General features: G+C 41.2%; 1 protein-coding gene across 2 annotated transcripts; it reads right to left on the bottom strand.

The window, feature by feature from the left end:
• Nucleotides 1-719: 719 nt before the first annotated feature.
• Nucleotides 720-17,318, bottom strand: LOC132775921 (arf-GAP with dual PH domain-containing protein 1-like). 2 transcript variants are annotated; one of them, XM_067469210.1, is made up of 11 exons: nucleotides 16,855-17,318; nucleotides 13,347-13,477; nucleotides 10,812-10,903; nucleotides 10,624-10,706; nucleotides 9,007-9,119; nucleotides 7,861-8,007; nucleotides 5,974-6,057; nucleotides 4,829-4,891; nucleotides 4,178-4,246; nucleotides 3,719-3,950; nucleotides 720-2,264 (listed from the first exon to the last, which is right to left on the bottom strand). In XM_067469210.1, exons 1-11 carry the CDS (start codon nucleotides 16,943-16,945, stop codon nucleotides 2,236-2,238), a joined length of 1,134 nt encoding a protein of 377 aa, XP_067325311.1. In that variant the 5' UTR covers nucleotides 16,946-17,318; the 3' UTR covers nucleotides 720-2,235. The 2 variants fall into 2 exon arrangements, with proteins under 2 accessions (XP_067325311.1, XP_060632994.2); XM_060777011.2 differs by having other exon boundaries at nucleotides 722-2,264; nucleotides 4,178-4,249.
• Between the last annotated feature and the right edge of the window lie 1,732 nt (nucleotides 17,319-19,050).

Below are 19,050 nucleotides of genomic sequence, written 5' to 3'. Positions count from 1 at the left end.
TACAAAATGATGAATCATTTCTAAAGTGTTTCTAAAATATCATTAGGGTCTTTATCATAACTATATAACAACTTTTTGTTAATTTTTTATTAAGTAATTGCACAAGGGTGGGGGAGCTTTTGAGTCTTTTTTCTCCCTCATTTTTAGAGCTATTGGGGTGAAACTTCTACAGTGGTAGAACACATCTACCACTTTATCACGAGGTCAGTAGGGCCTTGGGTTTTTCTCTCCAAGTTGGAGAAGTTACTTTTAAAATGTCCATGCTGCATTGCCTCCAGGTCAGCAGTGCTTGGGTTTTTCCTCTTCAAGTTGGAAAAGAAGAAGATTTTTATTTTAATACCCCGCCTCCATCTCCCCAAAGGGACTCAGGGTGGCTTACATGGGGCCAAGCCCAAAACAACATACAGTTCAAACAAGGCAAATAAAATATTAAAACAGCATAAAAACAACAACATAAACAATAAGAAAACAAGCATCATAAGCAACAACCAGAAATACTTCTAGTCTCATTTAGGGGGGTGGGGGGCAGAGGGCTGGTGTGCAAACAAGCTAGAGAATAGGCTGGTCAATAAGGTGGATATAACATACCGCATATAGAGCAGTTGTGACAGGATCATTTTAACTTAAAAGTGCAGTAATCAGATATAAGAACTTGATTTTAGGCCATGGTTAGGGACCATTTATCAAAGGAATTGTCAATCGAATGCACAACGAAACATACACGTCTTTAGTTCCCTACAAAACGTGGATAGGGAGAGTGCTGTATTGCCTCCAGGTCAGCAGTGCTTGGGTTTTCCCCCTCCAAGTTGGAGAAGTTACTTTTAAAATTCAGGTGCTGCATTGGCTTCAGGTCAGCAGCACTAGGGTTTTCCCTCTCCAGCAAGTTGGAAAAGTTACTTTTAAAACACATGTACTACATTATCTCCAGGTCAATAGTACTTGGGTTTTCCCTCTCCAAGTTGGAGAAATTACTTTTAAAATGCACATACTGCATTGTCTCCAGATCAGCAGCACCAGAGAATTCAAGAGGTCCCACCCTAAACTACATTTCCCAGAATTTTGTTTCCTTCAGAATACTGGGGCTGGCTGTGTTAAAGCCTCGATGTGTGTGTGTGTTGGGGGGGAGGAGTCTCTGCCTGTCTCCCTCTGGGTCAGCAATGTGCTGGAGGGGCTTCTTCCTTATCCGGCCATCGAGCCAGGTATCCCTCTCTCCCTCTCACTACCCCATTTGGGGAAACAGCAGGACTTCTCCTTGGACTCCAGGCCTCACTATCCTCCTTGGGGCCCTTTGGAGGAACCAAATCCAGCCCTTTTGGGGGAGAAATGGCATGACAGAGACCTGGAGCCATTTATGAGACTTACATAACTCATCCAAAAGTCATAAGTCAGTGTTTTGAGTCTCAATTTTTATTATTACTTTTTGCATGGGCCCTTCTTGTGTTTCTTAATATAACTTCGTATGTACGACTCTTACCAAACAGATATGACAAACGAGTTACAAACAAAGTTTTACACAGCCCTAATATCCATACCACTCCCAATGTATCTGTTGGAGGCAACATTCAAAATATTGTCTCCAACCCCAAGTTTAACCAAACCTCAATAGATACAGCAAGGCCTCCTGGGAAAAGCTTGTGGCCATGGGATCTAAATGATCACTGAATAAAAGGCAAGGAGGTAAGTCAGTATTAGGTATGTCATAGGCACCACATGCAGTCATCACACTGAATTAATTATTGAATCTGGCTGTTGAAGCCTTTAATAGTCAGCAAGTGATAAGCCTCAAGAAGTAATGATCAATTGAGAAAGCCAACAGGATACTGTTGCCAAGAGGGAACAAACATGTAAGTCCTTCAATAGGGCAGTACACAGGCCCAAAATGGCACAAAGGTTCATAAACATCTCATCTTTGCATTCTTTGCCAGTCCAAATGGCAGAATGTACTGATGTTCAGTGGCAACAAGCAGCTCTTTAACAACAAGTACAGAGAGCTAATTGGAAAAAGTTCAATTTTAAACACATCCACCCGGCAAAGAAGATTGTCTGAAATGGTTCACAGGAGATTTTGAAGGATTGTGGTTCAAAGATTTAAGGAAGCATGTTTCCAACCTTGAGGAGACATGGATTATAGTTCTGCAACTCGTTTGGTAGATAATGTCTTCTTTCACCTCTTTGTGCTTCTTAAAGAGGGAATATCAGGTAGGATAGCAACAAATTCTCAGTCCCTTGGGAATGTTATGGCCTGAGCCTGAAATAAGCTTCAACTGCAGAAAAAAAAAAAAACCAGAGAATCCATCAGAGCACAAAAATAGGCAGGTACAGATAGGTAGGGGTAAATTTTATAAGAATCACTATTGCTTTTGGGCGTCTTCAAGTTGTATCTGACTTATCTATCAAAAGGCTTTTCTGGGCAGAAAGTATGTGACTCATCCAAGGTTATCTGCTAGGTTTCCATGGTTCAGCAGAGAACTGAACTCTGGTCAGAATCTGATGTTCAAACCATTAAACCACTCCATTGTGTTCAACAGGAGCCGTGGTGGCACAATGGTTTAAACCCTTGTGCCGGCTAAACAGCTGACTTGAAGGTCAGGGTGAGCTCCCATCTATCAGCTCTAGCTTCCCATGCAGGAACATGAGAGAAGCCTCCCACAGGATGGTAAAACATCTGGACATCCCCTGGGCAACATCCCTGCAGACAGCCAATTATCTCACACCAGAAGCAACCAAGTCACTTCTGACACAATAAAAAATCATGTTTAACATTAGGTATCAAAGAAGAGCTTTAATTTTATTTCAGAATCTAATTTCTGCCTCACAGAGACATTTGAAAGAATGTAGGGGATACCTGATGAAATCATTAAGGATGTCTAAGTCTTGGGGTGCATCTACACCGTACAATGATGGTGTAGATGCACCCCAGTTTGACATCACTTTAATTGACATTGAATAGAGAAGGCCTGCACAACCTGTGACCCTCCAGGTATTTTCAACTTCAACTCCCAGAATTTCTGAGCATTGGGAAAGCTGGCTAAGGCTTCTGGGAATTGGCCTCCCAAGCACCTGGAGGGTGACAGATTGTGCACCCCTTGAAATAGAGAGTTGTTTTGTGGATGACAAGGATTATGTAGCAAAACCCACAAAAGCATTACATCTATGCACATTATTTTATTTCGTGTCAAAATCATTACATAAAGACCCATAAAACTGATAAAGCAGCTAAATAACTTTACACTAAAAAACAAGCAACAGCGACCACATTGTCTGTAGCTTTAAACAGTTCTTATTATCTAACTAGCCACCCCCTACCATGCGTTGCTGTGGCCCAGTCTGTGTATAGGTGATGTGTGTGTGTGTATGTGTGTTTGCATGTATATATGTGGTTTTGTGCATGCGTTGTAATGTATTTTTTATTTTATTTTTTGTTTTTACATCCCTTCCACTGTATTTTTCAGTGTTTTTATGAGTGATTGTCACTTGTTGGCCTGATAGGTGTCTTGTGTCCAAATTTGGTGTCAATTCGTCCAGTGCTTTTTGAGTTATGTTAATCCCACAAATGAACATTACATTTTTATTTATATAGATATGCAGATAATTATATGCAAATATGCAAATAATATTATTTGTAAATAATATGCAAATAATACTATGCAAATAGTAGATATCAATAGCCAGCTATAAGAACAAGATGGACAGGTACACAAGACATTTTGTGGCTTACTTGCATACTCTTGGGGTGTCATGGGTTGTTTTATAACATGCCAGAAGGCAGTCATCCATTCTTGTTGATCCCGCTCTGTCTCACAGGTAAAGAGATATTCACGATCAGGGGTGATGATGGTGATGCCATGCTGCCAAGAGAAGCTGCCCTGTGTGCCAGTTGGCAGGCCCTCCATAATGCTGTACCCTTGCTCCCTGCTGCCCACAAATACTTCACCTTTAGCAAAAGCATCCTGGGCATTGAAAGAAAATGAAATGGAAAATATGCCTTAGTGACCAGTTTGGAATATGACAGAGATAGGCTGTATTATTTTCCTGCAAGACTACTGAGAAGTATGCGATGGGAAGGACTAGATTGCTTCTGACCTCTTAACAGACTTAATTTTGGCATCTCCACTCCACTAAATGTGACCTGTTGAGATGGTGGGAGGGAGAAGAAGCACCCCAAATACCAGCTTACCAAAGGATCTTTGAAGTACATCAATCTCCTGTGGTCCAGAGTGAACCAGCGTTTCTTAAAGGCCTCCTTCTGCTGCAAAAGAGAACCAAGGACATTTATAAGAGGGGAGTGCCCTCACCTGGCAAAAATAGGGAGGTGGCATAAGAACTGAATTCATTGAAATTCTGTGGCGTATCTGTTCCAGAGACAGATGTATTAGTACAGATCACATTAACAAGCTCACATATTTATTTATTAGGGTGCCAATAGGCTCTTCATTATTTCTGCAGCAACGAACACATTCCTGTCCCTAGAATTTAGAACTGGGCTTGCCTCCAATGAGTTTGCAGTGGCTCTTAGCCAGGGTGTTAGCATGGAAATGTTGCTTCTTTTTTAAAAATGCATTTCCCAGAACCCTATAATTCTCTAAATTGTAGTCAGAGAATTATAGTATTGTTTTCCAAGGCCTGCTTAGGAAGCTGTTGGAGTTCGATTATCTTCATCCCCCTCCATTGCTTCCTAGGCAAAACCTGTAAAGTTTAACTTTGCGTACCACAACTTCCAGAATTCCCAAGACAACATGCTACAGTTAAACCTTTGTTTCATTCCAATCATAATTAAAATCATCAAGCCAAGACCATAACATAGTAAATGAGAGGAGTCATTAATTACCCTTGGTCCGGTCTTTTCCATGTAGCCTTCTTTCAAGAAATTCCGTGTCAATCGGTTTCTTAGCTGAAACAAAGCAACCATTTCTGGTTTGTCAGAAAGATAGAGTCACCCATAACCATTTGGGATAATCAATAATCTAGAGCAGCTAGGGGAATTGCCATTTTACCCAAGTTACCAACATATCTATTGCTAGTCGAGACAGACACAGAGAGCATCCACATTTGCACATTACAGTAAGACTTGCTGAATTATCCTTTTTTTGGTGATGTGCAAGCCATTGCTTGTTAGCCAGACACAAATCCTGATTTCAGCACATTATTTGCTGTCAGCTTCTGAACCCTGGCTTCTTTAACCATGGCTTACTGTGACGTTCAATTCCACAATCATGGATTGTCCCTGGCTTCCAGCTGCCCACCCAGAAACGTGGGCTAACAAAAATGGAAAGCAAGGGTCAAAGCACAAAAAAAGATAACAAACATATTTATTTTGTCACCTTCTGTGCAATTCATGACTTAAACAAATCATACTTTACACAACTCACAGTTCATCACAATGTGTGAGCCTGCCCACCATAATTGTATCTTTTTGTTAATTTCTGTAAGTGTTGTTTTATGTCAATTCAATTGATATTTATAAATGCTGATGTATTTTATGTGTTTTGTGTAGCACCATCACGTGCCGCTCTGTAAGCTGCCCTGAGTCCCTTTTGGGAGATGGTGGCAGGATATAAATATTTATTTTATTTACTTCACTTGTACACCGCTTTTCTCACCCCTTTTCTCACCAAAGCAGTTTCCAACATATTTATGGCAAAATATAATGTCCCACATACATATAAAACCTAACATAGAGCAACCATAACATATAACTATCAATTAGATCATAAAAACATAACAACGTTTAGACAATTAAAACGTGGAGTTAAAAAACATAAACGTTTAAATCACATAATCCAAAAATCATGGTCCAAGGCCATTCCAAATGTGAAATATCAATTTATTGTTGTTGTTATTAGTAGTAGTCATATATCTTGATATGAAGATGGTCAAGAGGCTGGATGCAATGACATTTGCCATGTTATTAGGAATCAATGGGTCTATAACCTAGCCTTGCTTATATGCTATCCTGTTTCATAATTCTATTACCTCTTGGTCACTGGCAACAGGAAAAGCCACCTTCAGATAATGGAACTGTGCAGCACGGATCGCATTGAACCACTCCACTATTTCCTAGAAAATGCAAACACAACACAAAATGGCAAATATGTGACTAGCAGTTTGAGAGGGAAAAAAATCATTTAATTCTCTGGAGCAGAGTTTCTCAGACTGTAGTCCTCCAGGTGTTTTGGACTTCAGATCTCAGAAATCCCAGCTAGCTTCCCAGCTATTAGGAATTGTGGGAGCTGAAGTCCAAAATACCAGGAGGTCTACAGTTTGAGAAACTCTTTTCTAGAGGATCTGCTGGCAAACCGGCAGTGTACATTTAAGCCACCTGATACCTCACAGAGGTTCATGCTCTTGTATTTAAATTCAAATTAATTTCTGGTGCATAGTAGACATAATTACATGCAATGCAGGAAGTACAACTCTGAGACTTGTCATCCAAAAAAGGTGAACTTTCACAGCTCTGGGACAACATGCCCACCTTTTTTGGACTACAAGTTCGCAAAGTTAACCAGTATTAGCTGGAAGATAAGGACTTCATCAGATGTACTGGAGAAAAGTGAGGGAAAGCAGGGGAAAGTATTGGGTAGAGTGGGAAAACCATCTTATCCCATTCTCTCCCAGCGAGGTCTGACTTTGGGGATGACCACAACCTTTCCCCCATCTTCTTTTCACTTTCGCTTGCTTCCCCTGCTTTCCCTTGACACCTGACTAAGGGAACGGAGTCTTCCCTCAGTTGTAGCATGCTGGCAAGATGGAGTCCCATAGGCAGCCACCGGAAGTGGCCGAGTGTCATGGGATGGCCTCCGTGGGACTCTGTTTTACATGTGAAAATGGAGAGAAAACAGGGGGCAACATTTATGTGATAAGGTCCTTAGAGTAGTTGTCCAAAAAAGTTTCCATGTTGGGTTTGGCCCTATGAACATCTTCCAAAGCCAAAATTCAAAACAACCAAAAAAACATCCTTCTCTGCTATAGATCCCACCATGTACATATTTACAGACAATACAGACAATATTTACAGACAATGCAATGGCTCTGAACTTTAATATTGCTACTATATTGCTTACATAGCACACACATGTATCCCAGGTGAAAGATTGTTACAGGAACCAAATTCTTGAAACTTTATTGCTTGCCTGGAGACTTTCAGATAATAGGCAGAAGGGATCTCATTGGCCTTCAATAATACCCTTCAGTAAGAGCTATCCTAGAACATTTTACTGTCCAAGACAAGGCAAGGAGTCTTTCCCAGCCAAAAGCCCAGAATTATATGACACCAGACAATCTATTCTACTACAAAACACTTTCCCCCTACTTGCAAGTAAGTATATAAGAACAAGGGTGAAACATGACAACGTGTTTCTTTCACTGGATGCAAATTTTGCCTCCTGAGATAGCCATTGCACTTTGCTTAGGGCTGGCCTTGTATTAGCCATTGAGGAGAACAAACAAAATACAAAAGGACATCAAAACCAATAAGAAGCCAAAAATGAACTCATTCTCAGAAGTGCCAAGACTGAAAATGTGTCAGAACAATAGGATCTTTCATCTAGGACAATCTTAAACTCTAATCCTCAAAAAAAGGCTGAATGTAGAAAAGCAGCTGTCTTTGTAGCTGTCTTTGTTATACCCTGTAACACGGCATTTTCAAAATCGGAATGCTTGAAATTAGCCTTGTTGAAGGATCTATTGTTTTGAAATATGCAGATTCGGTATATATTCTTTCTCCTCATTTTTGTGAATTTATATTTCTTTTTTTCTCTAGTACCATTTAAGGAAATTGTTCTGTTAATCAAAGCTTTCCCCATAATATTAGATAGAGGTGGCTGATAATATTCATTAACTTGGTCAACTAGGTTCACATACCTGCCCATCCTCATGGTAAACAAAGATATTACGAGTCTTGTTGTCTTTGAGATATGTGATCTGCAAGCCATTGGGGTTCCCTGTCTTTTCAGGCTGGAACATGGCATTGATAGTGTCGATTTTAATAGCTACTTTGGGTTCTTTTGCCTATAGAGAAAATGTATGTTGTTATTATTTACCTATCAAATTAATAATAGAGTAAAGGTAAAGGTTTTCCCAACATTAAGTCTAGTCCTGCCCAACTCTGGGGGGTGGTGTTAATCTCAATTTCTAAGCCAAAGAGCCGACATTGTCCGTATACACCTCCAAGGTCATGTAACCGGCGTGACTGAATGGAGTGCCATTACCTTCCTGCCAGAGCAGTACCTATTGATCTACTCACATTTGCATGTTTTCAAACTGCTAGATTGGCAGAAGCTGGGGCTAACAGTGGGAGCTCATGCCACTCCCCAGATTCGAACCTGCGACCTTTCAGTCAGCAAGTTCAGCAGACCACCGGGGGCTCCCAAATTAATAATATAATACATAAATAATATTCAGGGGTTGGCCAGATGCTAAAAACCATACAGGAGGGGAAAAAAGATGAAGGGTGAAAGAGGAGGGAGCCAGTTCAGATAATGAAGAAGTAGCTGGTCTCAAATAATGACGGGCAAAGACTAAGGGTCTGCTCAAGGACTGTAGCATTTTTTCCCCAGAGCAGTTGCATCTCCATCGACTGAATCACTTCCCCTCCCCTCTTCTCCTTTCCTTCCCTCCTTCCCTTCCACCAACAAGCAGTGGATTGACAACTAACAAAATTGGGAAGTTTTGGATGGAGAGAAAAGAGCTAAAAAAACATTCCCTGTACCCCATACCATGCATAATTACATGCATAATCCATATTTATACATGTAAACATAAAGACATATGTGCATATAAGCCACACATCTGCGTGTATATGTCCCTAATAAGATGTTGTTTACATAATGTTCCATAGTTTAACACCTACACATGTACACATAGTGATTCCTGATCACAGTGAGCTAACAATTTAAATGTTCAACATATACAACACTAAAAGCAAGTGTGAGCAACTGTGATCTCATGAGTATATGAGGCAAACACAATTAAGCCATTGGAAAGTGGCACAAGGAGAGTGTTACTCACATCCTGCTTGGTGAAATACTTGAGACATCCTTCTCTCTCTGACAAGAGAAACCTGCGAGAAAGATACTGTCCATTGTCTCGGCCTCGTTTCCATAGAATCCCTTCTTTCAGCCCTAAAAAGAAATTCAAGTTGGATAGTATATTTTGTCACCACCGGGGGGGGGGGGGGGGGGAATCAGATAACCTTTGGAAACTACCTGAAACCAGGTCAGACTAGATTGTCTATGATAGAGATGGGGAATGTGTAGCCTTCCAAAGAAACTCAGTGTATGACATGTTGAAGGGTGTATATTTGCCACCCCCTTTGAAAGCTTGTGACCTTCACCAGAAAAAACAGCATTTCATTCCTAAGTGATGGGAGCAGAAATTTGTTCTACCCATACCCAATGCAAAAATGTTCCCCCACAGAAACTGTCATGTCTCACCATGTTTGTTGCACAGTTTCACACCTTCCAACTGAGCTAAAAGTGCCATATTTTTCAGTCTCTCAGGGACAAAGCATTTCCTCTGGAGGACAGAAATAAAGTGACATCCTCTACCAGTGATATCTGTTCCAAGGTTCATTTCTCATTTGTTGAGATACTTGGAGTTTTCTTCTTGGTTCTCAATCTTTGGCCCACAAGATATTTTGGGTGTGGGGAAGAGGTTTTATTTTTTGTGGAATAAGGGTTTTGGTGAGTGTATGGTCTGTTGTGTGTAGTAGTAGTAGTAGTAGTAGTAGTAATAATAATAATAATAATAATAATAATAATCTTTATTTATACCCCACCACCATCTCCCCAAAGGGGACTCGGGGCGGCTTACATGAGGCCAAGCCTGGTAATACATAAGAGCAAAATACGTTGTGTGTTGGTGTCCAAATGTTATGGGAAAAAAGTGAGTAGAAAGCTTAAACCGAAAATAGTGGCTAACATGTAGAAATAGCAAGTCTATATGATTTAAGTTAAGTAACTAATAATAATATGTACTCAATGTCAGAATTGACTGGTTGATTGACTAAGGTAAATAGGCATGTATACATCAAAATATTGTAAAAATGTTCTTGCTCCTAATAAAGGTGATTTATGGCTATGGAAGAAAAAAAAAGATATTTTGGGCATCAACTACTGCTTTACTGACCATGCTGGCTGGGGCTTCCAGTTTTTGTTTTTGTTTGTTTGTTTGTTTGTTTGTTTTGTGCCACGAGCAGAGGGAACCCAGTGGGCAAAATGTAAGCCAAAAATGTTGACATGCCCTATGGCTAGAAATGCTAGGAGCTGCAATCCAAAAATCCCTACACATGGCCAGCTCAATCCTGAGACAGAATAAGGCAACTGCCTTAAGCAAAGCATGATGTATATTCTCCCTTCTACTTAATTTCTGTCTGAGCGTCTTTCAGCTAACAGCCATTGATGCTACTAGCCAAACTTATGTAAGTTGTACTAAAGTTGTTGTGGCGTATGCACATCATAATTGTGTTTCAAGGACTCTGAGCCATTGATGCTACTAGCCAAACTTATGTGAATTGTACTAAAGTTGTTGTGGTGCATGCATATCATAATTGTGTCTCTGGGATTCTAAAAACCATTTCAATGGGAAAAAAAGGGGGGGGGGGAGATTGTACTGCAGAATTATTACCATTAGAATATGGTGCCTGTTTTCCTGGCTCCATGAATTCTTTCCGTTCATATTTGGCTCGTATCCACTGCTCTCTCAGAACTCTAGGAGATATCACAACAAATGATATATAATTACAGGTGAAAGGATTGCAGTATTGCCCACCCTACTCCATTTTCTCTTTACCCAAATGAACTGATGGCACTTACAGACAGTCGGTGTGGACTGGGTGGTAATAGTAAAATGGAACATAGACCTCGTATTTAGCTTTAGCCTTTGCATTTCCATGCTGCATCAAAAACTGTAAAGTAGGAAGATACTTAAGTTTATATTTCCTTTCATATGGGAGATCTCTCTGGGCTAGGACTATCCAAAGCTTACAAACATTATTTTTTCCAGTATACCTCTCAAAATCTCCCAGGCATCATAACTATAATTGTGCTGATTGAGAATTCTGGGTGTTGTCATTCATATAAAGCAGTGGTTCCCAACCTGTGGTCCATGGACCACCAGTGGTCCACAAGAACGAAAATATGGTCCGTGACCTCACTACTACTACACCATTGCCTCAAAACCATACGGTAACAGGAGCAACTGGTCTCAAGAAACTATAGCGCCAAGGCAACTGAGATGTTGGGAGGGGAGAGGCTGACTACCCACGAAAGATTACTACTACCACATGAACTCTAGATTATTAAATATGGTTTTCTGTGGGCAAGCAGATGGTGACTACTGGATGGCATATGTTCTGTATTGGAAACTAGAGCTGATGTGGTCTATCCAGTGCAATTTTCTGAATCAGAACCCCAAATAACCAAACCGAATCTAAAGCTGACCAAAAACTGATGCATAACCCTTTTAGTACTGATGTTGGAGAGTGGTCCCTGGTCAAAGCGGTCCCTGGTTAAGCGGTCCTTGTTCAAAAAAAGGTTGGGAACCACTGATATAAAGTAACTTCTGCTCTGATCCTATCCTTAATTCCTATCCCTGAAATTCTTGCTACCCACAAATTCTGAACAGTCTCATCAATCACAGAGTTGGAAGGGATCTTAAGGGACATTTATTCAAGTCCCTGATATGTAGGAATAGATAACTAAAGCACTCTTGAGAGGAAGAGCACTGGATGCCATTCATTGCCCTCCAAATCAGCCCATTCCACTGATGAACAGTTCTTACTGACAAGAAGTTCTTTTAGAATTTCTATTCTTCCAATTTTAGTCAATTAGCTCATGTTTTAGTCTTGGGAGCAGCAGAAAACAAATTTTTCCATATGAAGAATTGTCGCCCAAATCACTAGATTAAATGTTTGGCTTTTGTTGCGTTATATTCTTAGTGTCCCAAAATACTGAACTGAATGCCACTTTGTATGAGGGCTATGTATCATGTGGTCCTTCAGATATGACTGGACTGCAGATCCCATTATCCCCTTCCCCCCAGATATGTATCTACACTGTCAAATGATTGCAGTTTGGCACCACTTTAACTGCTATGGTTCAATCCTATGAAATCATGGGAGCTTGCAGTTTGGGGAAGCACCATCACCCTTTGACAGATAAAACTGAAAACCTTATAAAAGCACAACTCCATAGCCATGGCAGATTCCATACCATTGAGCCACGGCAGTTAAAGTAATGTCAGTCAGCAATCACTTGACATATAGCCTTAGTGGCAAATAAATTCTGGGAATTGTACTCCAACAGGAAAAAACCCACAATTTTCCCAAGGTCTGTTACAGAAGACTTGTAAAGACGGTTTATCAGAATTGTCATGGCATCCCTTGTATCTCCTTCTCTTCCCACACACAGTTGGAAATTAGCAAATACAGCTACTGTAAAACCTAAGTTACCAGCACATCACATCTCAGGCCCTGTCTACATTGCCATATAATTCAGTTTCTGAATCCAGATTATCTGATGTGAACTGGACTTTAGGACAGTGTAGATCCAGCCTCAGTATGCAAATCTATTATTGCAGATGCATTTCTTTTGTATTTCAAATCTGTAAGTGTATTATTATTTACATGGCAGCACTGTATAAATAAACCAGGTACATCCCAATAGACTAGAGTATGCTTAAATGCCCTGGAGACTAGGGTGCAGAACAATGGCTTCCAACTACAGAAAAGGAGATTCCACCTGAACATGAGGAAAAATTTCCGAACTGTGAGAGCTGTTCAACAGTGGAACTTTCTGCCCTGGAGTACATTAGAGGTTTCTTCTTTGGAGGCTTTTAAACAGAGGCTGGATGGCCATCTGTCGGAGTGTTTTGAATGTTATTTTCCTGCTTCCTAGCAGGGGGTTGGAGTGGATGGCCCACAAGGTCTCTTCCAACTCTATGATTCTATGAATAGGTGACTAAATTCTCCATCTTCTTTAGAGACAGATCCCCATTAAATGATACACAAAGAAGACAGTTCCATCTGCTGCTGCTCCCTTGTCCTTAATGCTGTCTCTTCTGCCGTCCTATGCACTCCTAATGTCCATGGGGAAAGAACAAGGGGAGATATAAGGATAGCCACAAAGTTGCTTCAAATTATTTCATTGCTGGTGCCTTCGCAATTGAACTTTCCTTAACACTGACAATGAGACAGTAGCCTTCATCATCTCACAAAGCAAATTTAATGAGTAGATGCAAAACAGGCTGCCTATTATAATATCTCCTACAAGATCTTGAAAGATCTGTCACTGTGCCTAATAGAAGGACTGGTCCTGCATCACCTGCATGAACCTCAGAGCAAGACTCACCTCTATCTGACCTTCCTCCCAGCAGTCCATCCTTATTGACTTAACTTTGCTGATGCCAGGGATATTGCGATGAACCCCTGCGCAGTCTAAGCAGAGAAAGATGCCCAGAGTATAGGAGGCCCAGTCAGGATCTGAGTGGAATAAAAACATTATATCCATGTTTGGGGATTAGTTCTTTACAAAAGGATTGGTAATAGTGCACCCAAAGACTGGGGGGAAGGGGAATGTCTTTAAAAATATCTTAGTACAAATTATTATTGCACAAGTATAAGCCAACCCAAATATAAGCCAAGGCACAAAACACTAGGAAAACATATTGACTCGAGTATAAGCCAAGGGTGGGAAATGCAGCAGCAGCTACTGGTAAATTTCAAAATAAAAAGTGATACCAATAAAATTACATTAATTGAGGCATCAGTAGGTTAAATGTTTTTGAATATTTATATGAAACTGTAATTTAAGATAAGACTGCCCAACTCTGATTAAACCATTATTCTAACCTTCTTCAATGTAAATGTGCTTATGTATCCTCCCAGTAGTAATAAAGAAAGTAAAATAATAAATGTAATAATAATGGAATAAAATAATGTAAATGTAATAATAATAGTAATAGAGTAAAATAATAAATGTAATAATAATAACAACAACAACAACAACAACAATAACAGAGTAAAATACTGTAATGAATAACTTTGACTCAAGTATAAGCGGGGGTGGGTGTGTGTGTGCTTATACTCAGCTGAAAAACTCAGCTTATACTTGAGTATATACTGTGCTGAGCTTTCAAATGTCACTTTTTTCTGTAAGACTCCCCAATCTGTCCTTTGAAAAAGTAACTTTCCAAATATCTGCTTATTATTGACATGTCCTTAATGCTTTGATGTCTTGATTAAAATTACAGGAACAACCGTGCAATTAGAGCAGCTAATGCAATTACACTATGTAACCAGTTGGAAAGTGTTATTTCCTGTTTAATTGTGCAGTTCTTACTTTGAAAGTGGTTATACTCCAGAAATTTCGTTTTTGTGGCTGCCACAAACGATGTTGAATTGACATATTTATTGAAAAACTATAGTAAAATGTGCTGCAGGATGTCCCGCAAAAACAAAGCTTTTGCAATACGTTGTCAAAGGATTTCATAGCCAGAATCACTGAGTTGCTGTGAGTTTTCCGGGCTGTATGGTCATGTTCCAGAAGCATTCTCTCTTGACATTTCGCCCACATTTATGGCAGGCATTCTCAGAGGTTGTGAGGTCTCACAACTTCTGAGGATGCCTGCCATAGAGGTGGGTGAAATGTCAAGAGAGAATGCTTCTGGATCATGGCCATGCAGCCTGAAAAGGTCACAGCAACCCAAAGCTTTTGCAGTTTAATAAACCTTTCTCATGTTTTTGTGATAGAACCAATAAGGAAATGGCATTTATAACCCAGGAACAAAAATCATGTTACATAGTGTTATCATCCAAAGGCATGACACTTGACTATTCCTAGTTTACAAGCTAAATGTAGGCAGCATGGAATGTTACATAAACTGGGTTAAGAAGGTCGATCATTGCAGGGATAATTTCAAGGCCTTGTTCATACTCTCAAAGGGCAAGATGCTTTTCTCTGCACTCGCATGTCACTTAAGTGGCTGAGGGGGAAAAGGAAGGGGGCCTGGGGTTGTTAGGAATTGTGGGAATTGAAGTCCAAAACCACCTGGAGGGCCGAAGTTTGCTCATTCTTGTCCTAGCCTAATCAGTAAAGCCTATGATGAAAAATGCTGTAGGAAGTAGCTTAACATCTGGAGAGCCCCATCTTACAAAGTAAGAGGCTTTGGATCTGAGTCACAAGAGTCTTTTTGTTTCTGTATTGGGTTCAACAGGAAGACGCAAAGGGAATGGGGATAGAATGGGGTTGAGAACGACTTCCTGAAATAGGTCTTAGAAAATAAAGGGGATTTGGTACTACCAAAATTACATGTAGATGCCTGAACAGGGATAGAGATTAAGCTTTGTTTTCCCCTGAATGGTTCAGTGCCATGCTTAGCATTCGGATTTCACACATGACATTTACACTTTGTAAATAAAAACATTTTAAACAGACTCTATAGAAGATTACAGACTTCTCCTAACACTTAGGATGTATACATTTAGGAATAATTGCAGCTTAACATCCCTTTTGCTGTCGTGGCTCAATGCTATGAAATCCTGGGAGTTGCAGTTTGATAAGGAACCAGAACCCCTTAGCAGAGATGGCTTACAAAACTGCAACTCCAAGAATTCCATAGCTGTGAGCCATGGCAGATTAACTGCACCAATTCTACAGTGTTTATATTATATACCCTTAGTGCAGTGTTTCTTAACCTGGGGTCGGGACCCCTGGGAAGTTGTGAGGGGGTGTCAGAGGGGTCGCCAAAGACCATCAGAAAACACAGTATTTTTTGTTGGACATGGGGGTTCTGTGTGGGAGGTTTGACCCAATTCTATCATTGGTGGGGTGCAGAATGCTCTTTGAATGTAGGTGAACTATAAATCCCAGCAACTACAACTCCCAAATGTGAAGGTCTATTTTCCCCAAGCTCCACCAGTGTTCGCATTTGATCATATTGAGTATTCGTACCAAGTTTGGGTCCAGATCCATCACTGTTTCAGTCCACAATGCTCTCTGGATGTAGGTGAACTAGAGCTCCAAAACTCAAGGTCAATGCCCACCAAACCCTTCCAGTATTTTCTGTTGGTCATGGGTGTTCTGGTGCCAAGTTTGGCTCAATTCCATTATTGATGGAGTTCAGAATGTTCTTTGATTGTAAGTTAACTATGAATCCCAGCAACTGCAACTCTGAAATGACAAAATCAATCCCTGCCCCAACCCCACAAGTATTCACATTTGGGCATATCAGATATTTGTACCAAATTTGATCCAGTTATTGAAAATACATACTGCATATCAGATATTTACGTTATGATTCATAAGAGTAACAAAATTGCAGCTATGAAATAGCAACGAAAAGATTTTTATGGTTGAGGGTCACTACAACATGAGAAACTGTATTAATGAGTCGTGACATTAGGAAGGTTGAGAATCACTGTTATGGGTTCTTGGAAGTTGTAGTTTGGTGAGGAACCAGTACCCCTTAGCAGAGACTGCTTACAAAACTGCAACTCCCAAGAATTCCATAGTAGTGAGCCATGGCAGATTAATTGCATCACTTCTATAGCGTATATATTAATGTACCCTAGTGGGAAAGTTCAAATCAGGCATTAGCAAACTTCGGCCTTTCAGGTGTTTGGACTTCAGCTCCCGCAATTCCTAACATTAGATTCAAAGCCTTCCCTAATTCACAGGACCAAAACAGATCCTAATAACAGGAAAATAGATCCACACTCTTCAATCTTTTTTGTGGCAATAGCTACTATTAATTCCAGTCCCCTTCCTTCCCAAATATTCCTGTATCTTCTGTAAATATCCTCCTTACTAGCTTCTGCATCTTTCCTTCCCATCCCTGATAGAGATGTCATTTATTTACCGGGTTTTTTGCAGTCGGCGCACAAGGTGTTTTCTTCTCTCCTCCAGACTTCCTGGAGGGCTTTTGCATTCCTGTCCATGTTCCCAGCCATTGCCTTTTCTCCAGTTGCTTTGGAGCCCTCCAGGCAGAGCAAATGTCACTTCCTCTTTACCTGCGAACACGCCTTCAGGTTGCAGAGGAGACAGAAAGTCAGGACTCTCCCCTCCTTTGGAAGGAAATACAAAGTTTTTCAGGAAGAATGACAAGCCAGCCCCTCTGGGAGAGGGTTAGGCAAGATGAAGCAAGCTCAGGCGGAGGTGATTTTTTAGACCCAAAAGGCAGCAACTGTGGCTGCAGCAAATGAGGCTGAGCCTGTGGCAGTGAATGTCAGGGGAAGTACAGCTTATTAACCACAGAACTGGTTTTTCCACTGCTCACGTAGGGCAAATGGACAACTACAGGAAAAGGAAAATAAGCGGCAGCAATGCGCAGAGCAGCACACCTCGCTTTGCTCGGCTGTGAACAACACTCCCTCCTGGCCTGATAAAGGATCTCAGAGCACTCATAATAAAAGATATGCAATGAAAAACATGTTGCAATGATCTGGCCCTTTGCAGAACTGGCAAAAATCAAGGCAACAAGATTGAGAGGCTGTGGTTTTTAGCAAAATCTAAATATGTGGTGGTTTTAGGTTACATTAAAAAAAAGATAAAGATAAAGGTTTCCCCTTGACATTAAGTCTAGTTGTGTCTGACTCTGGGGGGTGGTGCTTGGCTTTTAATTTCTGTTTTAATGTGCATGTCCAATTTATATTCTCTGTTGATGGCATCAAATTACTGCCAATTGTAAGGCCGCTCTGAGTCCTTTTTGGGGTTGAGAAGGGCGGGCTATAAAAAAAGGTTTTCCCCTGACATTAAGTCCAATCGTGTCCGACTCTGAGGGTGGGTGCTCATCTCCTTTTCTAAGCCGAAGAGCCAGTGTTGTCCGTAGACACCTCCAAGGTCACATGGCTGGCATGACTGCATGGAGCACTGTTACCTTCCCGCCGGAGCGGTACCTATTGATCTATTCACATTTGCATATTTTTGAACTGCTGAGGTCGAACCCAGAACTCCCTGCCCTGAAGCTGATCTGACCTGCAGCAGGGAGTTCCTCAGTTCTCCATTGCCCCGCTTGGGCCAACCTGCATGAACGTGGCCACAGCAGCAGCTGCAACTCAGAAGCCTTCTCATTACTTCACTTTCTTCCCCCTCCTAACATTGTACCTTTGCTGTTGTTCATTTGTTCAGTCGTCTCCAACTCTTCGTGACTTCATGGACCAGCCCACGCCAGAGCTCCCTGTCGGCCGTCACCACTCCCAGCTCCTTTAAGGTCCTTCCAGTCACTTCAAGGATGCCACCCATCCATCTTGCCCTTGGTCGGCCCCTCTTCCTTTTGCCTTCCACTTTCCCCAACATAATTGTCTTCTCTAGGCTTTGCTGTCTCCTCATGATGTGGCCAAAGTACTTCAACTTTGTCTCTAGTATCCTTCCCTCCAGTGAACAGTCGGGCTTTATTTCCTGGAGGATGGACTGGTTGGATCTTCTCGCAGTCCAAGGCACTCTTAGAACTTTCCTCCAACACCACAGCTCAAAAGCATCGATCTTCCTAATCCCTAATTCCCCCCAATAAAAGTATCAATTAATTGTAACCTTTTCCCTCTCCATAGTGTTACTTTGTGTCCTTTTATTGCCTCTAACCTCTCTCTACATGAACCTTTCCTCTCCTGGGCTGCAGATGGCGGCGGGCCCACCCAGGATGCGATTTTTGCGTCCCTGGGAGGCCGAAACTGCGTTCCCTTAAACTGCGGATACAGAAACCCATTGTGTCCCCATATCCATGAGTCAACAGATCGCCTCAAAATTGGTGTCATTCTTCTCCTGGGAGAATTCTAAGACTAATGGCTATCTCGGTTTCGCTCTGCTAACCCCTCTGCCATGGGAATAACCCTTTTTGCCTCTCAAACCTCTTCAAATTCTACAGCACTGCTGGTCACAGCTGACCTCCAGCTGGAGCGCTCAAGGGCCAGGGCTTCCCAGTTCTCAATGTCTATGCCAGAGTTTTAAAGATTGGCTTTGAGCCCATCTTTAAATCTCTTTTCCTGTCCTCCAACATTCTGTTTTCATTCTTGAGTTTGGAGTAGAGCAACTGCTTTGGGAGACAGTGGTCGGGCATTCG

This window comes from Anolis sagrei, chromosome 5 (assembly GCF_037176765.1).
Source record: "Anolis sagrei isolate rAnoSag1 chromosome 5, rAnoSag1.mat, whole genome shotgun sequence".
NCBI lineage: Eukaryota > Metazoa > Chordata > Lepidosauria > Squamata > Dactyloidae > Anolis > Anolis sagrei.
Note: the sequence above shows the minus strand (reverse complement) of the source record. Positions and strands in the feature narration are given on the sequence as shown.

What these genes read in the sequence shown, in the direction of transcription:
- LOC132775921 (XM_060777011.2), bottom strand. Translation starts at nt 16,945, where the DNA reads ATGGCTGGGAACATGGACAGGAATGCAAAAGCCCTCCAGGAAGTCTGG. An exon ending in AGTATTTCACCAAGCAGGAT is followed by an intron (nt 8,008 to 9,006) that starts GTGAGTAACACT and finishes TTTTCTCTATAG; the next exon opens with GCAAAAGAACCCAAAGTAGC. An exon ending in TTTACCATGAGGATGGGCAG is followed by an intron (nt 6,058 to 7,860) that starts GTATGTGAACCT and finishes TGCATTTTCTAG; the next exon opens with GAAATAGTGGAGTGGTTCAA.